This window comes from Berghia stephanieae, chromosome 5, assembly GCF_034508935.2.
Source record: "Berghia stephanieae isolate SIO BIC M18660-M18661 chromosome 5, UCSD_Bste_1.3, whole genome shotgun sequence".
Lineage (NCBI taxonomy): Eukaryota > Metazoa > Mollusca > Gastropoda > Nudibranchia > Aeolidiidae > Berghia > Berghia stephanieae.
This window is the reverse complement of record NC_088364.1, coordinates 38984328-38992932: the sequence shown is the minus strand read 5'-3', so window position 1 is coordinate 38992932 and position 8605 is coordinate 38984328. Positions and strand designations below refer to the sequence as shown.

The window sequence follows — 8605 nt, the reverse complement described above, 5'->3', positions numbered from 1 at the left end:
TTGAGAAAAAAAAATTCAAAAACAAAAAACGTACTAAATCCCTTGGAATCGTATTCACGTATTTGAGTCCAAAAATCGTACTAAAATACGATTAATCGTACTAAAATACGATTAATCGTACCGGTTGACAGCTCTCTCTCTCTCTCTCTCTCTCTCTCTATATATATATATATATATATATATATATATATATATATATATATATATATTAAAGCCAGCCCTATGTAATTTAAACAGAGATTTCAGTTACCTGATGACATCATCAATGTGATTCCTGTAATATCCTTCAAGTTTCTCGGCAGGAAACCCCATAGCAATAATGTTTGGAGTGACATCTATACACAAGTCAAGGTAAAGTTGACAAATTTTTATTTCACTATTTTCGGTGAACTGATAAATACCAGTATATGGTTGTAGCATCCTGGGTTTCAACAAATCCTATCTAATCAAATCTTAAACATTTTGTGAAAGAAAGAAAAAAAAAATATTTAAAAATCAATAAAAGATGATGGCAATGTTTCTACCTCATTATCTCTGTTAAAGCTAATAATTTTCATATTCCAGTAGATTCTTTAGAAATTGTTGCCAAAACTCAAATCTATCATGAGTGAAAAGATATAAGATATGAAATTGCATTTGACTTTCAACTAAAAAGAAGGGGCAAAAAGCAACTAAAAGGTAAAGGATACAGGTTAAATCTAAATCGAAGCCGTCTTCTCTCAACCTTCGCTTGTTCCTGCTTACAAGTCCTTTCAGTCGATTAGTCATTTCTGGAAATACTTTAAGTTATGAGCTTTCTTGTTACAGGGGTACCCTCCTCATATTCAATTTACATTTCCACCTGTAAAACAAAGTAAATAATCTGGAAACTTGAAAAAAAAAATATATATATGGAGTAGAAAAATATTTTAAAACGTCACATAGTCGCTTCCAAAAGTAATTTCCGCAAGAAGAATTCAAAATTAATCTTTTCACCCATGGAGTCGCTGCAGTACAGAGAGAGAGAGAGAGAGAGAGAGAGAGAGAGAGAGAGAGAGAGAGAGAGAGAGAGAGAGAGAGAGAGAGAGAGAGAGAGCTCAAAGTGTGATTAATGTGATGTGAAGTGTGGGCCAACAAAGGAGAATCACTATGCACATGTTTCACAAGGTCATATGAGGCTCTAAATGAGCATGCCAAAACCTCTCAATGTGGGTGACAAATGCTTTATCCAGAATCAAACTAAGTTAACATTTGTTTCATATTGACAACTGCCGAGAAAAAACATTTTAATTTATTTGAATTGTGGGTGTGTGTGTGTGTGTGTGTGTGCACGTGTGCGTTTGATGACAGAAGGGAGAGACTAATAGATATATCATAGATAGAAAATGAAAGTGAAATACTAACGAGGATAAAGACTAAAGAACTAAGTGATCTTTATTGATTTGTGTGTGTGTATTTGTGAGTGAGAGAGAGAGAGAGAGAGAGAGAGAGAGAGAAGAGAGAGAGAGAGAAGAAGAGAGAGAGAGAAGAGAGAGAGAGAGGAAGAGAGAGAAGAGAGAAAGAGAGAGAGAGAAGAGAGAGAAGGAGAGAGAGAGAGAGAGAGAGAGAGAGAGAGAGAGAGAGAGAGAGAGAGAGAGAGAGAAAGAGAGAGGATGAGAGAGGCAATAGGTACCAACAACAGAGAGAAAAAAATCCAGACCCATTTGTCCCTCCACTTCCCCTTCAACCATCAACTAGCGCTAATCAAGGAACACCACTGGTCTTCTGTGTCAATTGTGACATCTGGTGCCATTCTGGTACCATTCTGTCTGGCCTGACGTCATAAAAACAGGACCGCCAAAATATGACATATACATAATGGTGATATTGTGGTTTTGAGGAAAATGTTTGACACGGCAAATTCATCGGAAAATTTATGTGAAATTCTCCAAATTACTGTTTTTTGTTTTTTTTTAAATTGAAAAAGGGGGGATTTGTGATGGGGATGGGCGGAGATACACTATCATTTAGGCGGAAATCCGCCTTTAGGCGGAAGATTCTCAGCCCTGATATTTAGGCTCTTATTTTTGTTTTAACAGTTGCATTTAATTAATTCTTTTTAACATTAATTCTATATTATATTTTTTTAGATATAATTTGAAACATTTACTAATAGGATAAGTCTTTTAAAGCATCTCTTGCGGATATTATCTCTATATTCTATTCTATACTTCCTCTTAACTGTTAAAATACTGCACAGTGAAATAGTGGAGCAAATAAACAGCTCCAGATTGTTTCAATTTTGAATCTATTGAATACTTATGTATCATTTATCTATGTATATTTGATATTATAATGTATATATTAACATTGTTTAATAAATATCTATTTATTATATAATATAATATCTATTTATTATATAATATAATCTATGACATTTGATGTATGATCACGGGTCTTCCCTGGGTGGCGCCTGCATATGGAAGTTCTTCCCGACTCTCTATCCACAAAGAAATCTGCATAACTTTCATTAAAAAAGAGGATTAAAAAATGATTCCTTTGGTGTATAACATGACCATATACATTTAATTCTAAAAAATGGCCTGCGGTGCCTAAATTACTAAATTACTTGTTGAGAACGAAGTGGCAATTCGGACTAGAGTCTGAATAGTCTCTCCTGACTATTCGGACTCAAACTCCAATGTGCGCACACAGTAAGAGTAAGAGTAAGACACAGTGCAGCAGGAGACAGAGGTTGGAACTGATAAAGAAATAGAAGAAGAGTTCAGAAGAAATTCTCTTTTGCTTATATCAGACTGATTCAGCTCATAACTCCTGCTTCGGACTGTTGCCTCGTGCGGGGCGGTCCTTGGCAAGCTTAATGACCATGGTCCTACGGTCCCTGGGAAATGAAAACCGCAAGGATCGGTCCTTTTCGACATTGAACATTCCTGAGAGACTGTTGGAAGTTCGAACCGTTTTGACCTTTGGGACCGTGGGATCGTTCATTCTTGAACCGTTAAAGACTTGAGACCGCTACACGATGAAAACCGTGGTCTACAGGAGTAAAACATACGGAGTAGTCACACTCATTTCAAATTGTAACCTAATTAGAGAAGAGGGGTGATGCCTTCTTTATTTGCTCACCGTACTTCATTGTTACTTCGATAATTTAGTGTGAATAAAATTTGAAATTTATCCCCATTAACGGAGATAATGGAATCGCCCAAGGCGTTGATCGAGTTGTTCGTGGCGTTGATACACACACGCAACTCCTACCCCCCCCCAAACACACACACATTAGAGGGCAGCGAGCATTGAAGAGTAAGAGAGAGACGTGAAGTTATAATAAGAGGGGGTGGATGAGGTAATAAGTAATAAGTAATAAGTGGGGTCGATGGTGACTTTTCGCCAGATCTAACAAACCCAGCTACCCATTCACTGCTGAGTAGACAGGGATTCAGAAAAAACTCGACTGCACCCGGGATCGATCTCTGGCCCTTTGCGTATAAAGAGAGTGCTCTCTCAACTGAGCTATCGGGGTCCCCAAATATTCTATTGGACTTTTTAAAATTACAGACGTTATACCTGGGTTTTTTGGAAGGAAGAAACGAATGAAACTCATATTATTTGATTAGTTAAAACACCAAACGAAATTTTTATATTATTGTATTATTTTAAATGACAACAATGCGATAGAAAGGAGTAGTGACAAGAGATGGACAAAAGAAAACAAAAAATCGGACTTGCTACTTGCTAGGTTCGAGACACACACACACACACACACACACACACACACAAACACACACATCTCTTTAGTAGTCACATGCATTTCAAACAATAACCCATTAGAGAAGAGGGGTCATGCCTTCATCATAGATCATTGTCATTGCGATCATTATGATGTAGTAAATTTTGAAATTTACCCCGTATAATGGAATCGTCCAAGGCGTGCGCCTCCTGTTCCCCCCATCTCACACACGAAAGGGCGGTTTGCGGAGTGGAGGGAGGTGGTCGTCTGTGTCGTTTAGTGTATGGCAAAGGGGGGTGGGTGCGATTAATTAAGTGGGATGGGTGGTGATAGGCAAAGAACCGAGGCAACGAATCGCTGGGGAAGTAGTATGGCGCGAGACCGTTGAAAGGTGATAAGAAGTGAGGACCGCCGCCGGTCTTCCACTTTGGGACCGGTCCCCGGTTCACAGCTAAAAGACCGTGGGACCGGTCCTCAGCGCGGCACTACTATCAGAAAACGTTTTTATTTTTTAAAGTCCTGATTTTGTTTGGACATCGGATTGTGTTGTAAACAATGCTTTTCCTTTCCCACAATTACTTTTGTTGTTAATTTTGAAGAGTTTTAATTCTTTTCCTTTTTAATTTCTAACTGGACTTCCAATTGATCTATGATTTTGTCTTTCGTATCACATAAAGTGGGTTTAGACTACCTGTTGATATCTACTATTGTTGTAATTTTGATTTGCATCAATTCTATGTAATTTTAATTACAATATTTTTTTAAAAAACAAACTATACTGCCACAGAAGACTAGTCAGACTGAGTCCAAATAACCTGTTGATTGCTCATGTGCATTGGAATTTGAACCCGGATAGCCACGAGAGACTATTCAGACTCGAGTCCAAATAGCCACAACCTGTTCCACAACCTGTTGACTCAACTGTCGAGAAACTTGGAATTCAGTCAGCTGAATTTGAGTTTGAACCCTTTTTAGGTCATCATATAGAGAGGTGGGCCTTTGGCCTACCAACCTCCGCTGCACGTCCAACTCGCCTTGAGCATGCATTCACGTAAAATATAAAGATTTTTTTTAAAAACCTACCTCTGTTTCAAAAACTAGCATCTTTCAACTTTCTAAGAAACATTTTGATTTTTCAGAACTTTAGTTCGTTAAAAAAATACCGGCCAATTTGACCCGTTGAGTCGAATGAAAACGAAATTTTGTTGTTTACACGGTTCAAAGGAAATGCCGTAAATAAGCTTTCATGGACTTCCTGTGTTGTTTTTACAATGTCACGTGACCGTTTTGAGAAATTTGACGTCTGCTACAAATAATTAGACCGGTGGGGGGTAGATATTTTCGTTGGAGCAGAAAAAAAGTGAGTATTATTTCTTGTACTTGTAGAGAGGCCTAGGGTCCACCAGCAGACCAGTTGATTGAATGAAAGAGAAAAAGGCCTTTTTTATTCCGCCGCCACCACCACCTTGAAAGAGTGGGGGGGGGGAGGGGGGGTGCATGCCGACGAAAGTGTCGCTTGGTGACCTTGGTGACGTAGAGCATCTCAAGGATACTGGCAGTTGCAGGTGTTCTTAACCCCTTAACAGCGAAGCTAATTTTTTGCTTTTAGACAATAGTTTGCTTTTATCTTTATTATCGTTTCCACCAAGAGAACAGTCAGACTATCGCAACTCGGACTTCAATTGTCTATAATCGTTATGCCGTTACTTGTCTTTTGATGATAGAAGATTTGGTGTTAGGTCAAAGATCGAATTTCGCCGCTAAAAGGTTGCATTGCTACTGGGTTTGCTCTTCGCCCCCCCCCCCCCCCCCCCCCCCCCCCACCTTTTTATTTTCTTTTTTTTTTCACCTTAGTATTGTTGGTTGCTGCTATTTCCCTTTTTATGATTAGGAAGTGCCGTAGGAGTCTCACAGGATGCAGGAGTACTGCAATTAACCCTTTGTCAGTGACACTGATTTTTTTGTTTTCAAATAATAGTCTTCATTTATATTATTTTTTAACGCAGAAAAACAAAAACGTTTCCACCATAAGAGCAGTAAGAATATTGATAAAAAGCGCTTTGAGCACGTTGGGTGGATATTGCCCTATATAAAAGCTCATGTTTTTAAATTGTATTTTGTTTTTTGTCTTTTGATGAAAACGGTAAGATTTTATTTTTGGTCCAAGTAAGATTGATATTCACCTTTAAAAGGTTAAGTTGTTTTGTTTTTTTTTCAGGTTTTTGTTTTTTTTTCAAATGCCTAGTGAGAGAGAAAAAACAAAACAATCATACATGTATCTGCAAACAGCAGAACGTTTTCATTTTACAATGAGATGGGAAGGGGAAGGGATAACACTATGACAGAAGAGAGAGAGAGGAGAGAGAGAGAGAGAGAGAGAGAGAGAGAGAGAGGAGAGAGAGAGAGAGAGAGAGAGAGGGGCGGGGGAATGGGGGGGGATAGTAAGGGGGAATGGGAAAAGATGAAAGAAACAATGGGTTGCCTGATGACTTAGATCAAAGGATTGTTACAGCGGTGTTCACGGTGCGTACTTCGTGAAATTTTAACCTTTTACAGTGACACTGATTTTTTTCTCCAGATTGCTTATGCAGAATAAATCGTTTCCACCAAGAGAGCAGTAGTAAGAGTATATTTCGACTCGGGCTTCAATTAAACTATAAATCGCAAAGCTTGTCTTTTAATGATAACATTAAGACTAAGATCTGGAGTTTGGGGAGTGTAAGATGGAATCTCGCCATTAATGGCTAAAATTGTTTTGATTTTTTTTAAAATAACACACACACACACAGACACGAGCGCGCGCGGTCAAGACAGCGAGGACCATCTATTGCTTGTGTTGCAACGGTAAACCAGTTTACGTGTACGTAGATCCTGAGGCTAGATGCCCCGTTACCGTGTACGTAGGCACCCCCCCCCCCCCCCCAAAAAAAAAAAAGAAAGAGACACACAAACACCACGGCCTTCGTTATACTAAGAGTTCACGAAGGCCACGCACACACACACTCACACATACACACGCACACACACATACAGTCTCGCATCCGCTACGAACTAATTTTGCGCACCAATTTTTACTGCACTAATGCACCAAATTGCATACCTATCTAGGGACACTTTTTTCCGCATCTTTTTCTCAAACTTTTTAAAAAAACCTTTGTTTTGCTTGCACTGCACCGGCACCAGACGTAGTAACAGACGGAAACCCACACGATATCTCGAGGAATGAACCATGAAAATATTTAGGATATAATTTCAAACACAACTTTTGAAATTCATCAAGGATTGTCTAGTACCGAATGTTTTTTGATAGAAAACAAATGCATCTTCAAATCTAAACTGCTTTTGACGGTTAGCGGTAAGTTTTTTATTTATTTTTCTGTCCAAACGAATGATTTGTCGTGGTATAGAAGCTAAGTATTGGTAACACCGGCGCAGCTCTCTAGATCTTCTCTGATGGGCAGATTTACATTGAAGCACCAAGGAACCGCTAAGGGAATTTCTCAATTTGTAAAATTGTCCAATCAGACTGTAAATTATCAAGTACAAGTAGATAATGGACCTATGCCATCTATTTCTATAACTATATGGCTATGATTGGTTTTCACAAGAATCCAAGAATGATGAATGGCTATGGACTAGGGATATTAATCAGATATAATACGAAGCTTTTACTTTTACACAATTGGATATCGCCACCAAAACAAAGTAAACTACTCATTTTAATGTCTCTTATAATCATAATAGATATATAGACAAGTAGAGGAAGATTTCAAATAGTAACATCAAGGAGTCGGACATGGACATGGGCCATTTAACTAAGGAAAGCCAAAGTCAAAAAGAAGAGTGAACTGAATATTTACCTGATAAGTTTTGAAAACTGAGAAATTGATATCATCGCACAAGAAATTCAAGCAATACTAAAGATTTTCAACCAAGACCAGATTTTAGTTAACTTATTTTCCACACTCAGTAGTTACTAAAATTGAAATACACGCAATGCTCTTATGTGGGCCGATATGTTATCAGTAACATTCAATTCTCAGGTTCGTAAAAATTATTACCTTCCTTCCTGAACTCACCGAAGTCATATATAGAAAAATAGTTCCATAACTCATGCTTTGTATTTTGGTCAGTATTCGATATTTGCAGTAAAATATTGATTTATATGCAAATTCTTATATAACTAAATTAAATTTTATAATGAGTAAGGAACCTTATTTTCTGACTTTAATTTGAAAACAAAAAATATATTAATACGCAAGGATAAAAGTAGGAAAAACATAACCACTTCCGGTAGACAACTGACCCTGCTCTAGGTCAAGTTGAGTAAAAATTAGGTCATGGCGTTTCTTGACCTACTAACCGCTGGTTTTCGAGGTCATGTCGCAGTGTAAATTGATTGTTCCGCTAAGCGTTGTCACCATAATTACACCATGCAAGTTTATCATAGATAAATTGAAATATATAAGCCGGTTTGGTTTTGTTTTGTTTTTTATTTTGTTTATTGGAAACGATGTGCACATGCAGGTTTGATCCGAACGCAATCATATTAGGTACGTTTTAACATTGTGGTAATGGACAATATTTCACGGTGGTTTGAGAGTGTCATGGTCTCAAGTGAGTAAAGAGCTACTCGACTATGCATAAAGATATATGTAGAATGAGGCCCCAGAATTTACTAGTTACTATAAATGAAAAACAATTAACGATTTGTTTACAATGAAATAAAAATAATGATGAAATTTAATTAAAAGAGATAAACAGTGATCGTGGCAGTTACAAATAGAGATATGAATATTTTACGTAACTTATGATAATATGTCAGGTTCGTAAGTTTACGTTTCCAGGCAGTTGATGGGCTTGGATGATCTATTCCTCTGATAACAGGATCGGACT

At 37.7% G+C, this 8605-nt stretch overlaps 1 protein-coding gene across 1 annotated transcript in view; it reads right to left on the bottom strand.

Moving 5' to 3' along the window:
• The window catches only part of LOC144972888 (phosphatidylinositol 3,4,5-trisphosphate 3-phosphatase and dual-specificity protein phosphatase PTEN-like), a 28974-nt gene extending 21175 nt beyond the window's left edge, over window positions 1–7799 (bottom strand). Inside the window, exons 1-3 of the mRNA XM_078914672.1 lie at window positions 7570–7799; window positions 690–841; window positions 251–335 (exon numbers count right to left, since the gene is read on the bottom strand). Of these exons, the coding sequence (XP_078770798.1) occupies window positions 251–335; window positions 690–768 (164 nt within the window). The 5' untranslated portion in view covers window positions 769–841; window positions 7570–7799. The remainder of the gene's footprint in view (window positions 1–250; window positions 336–689; window positions 842–7569) is intronic.
• Between the last annotated feature and the right edge of the window lie 806 nt (window positions 7800–8605).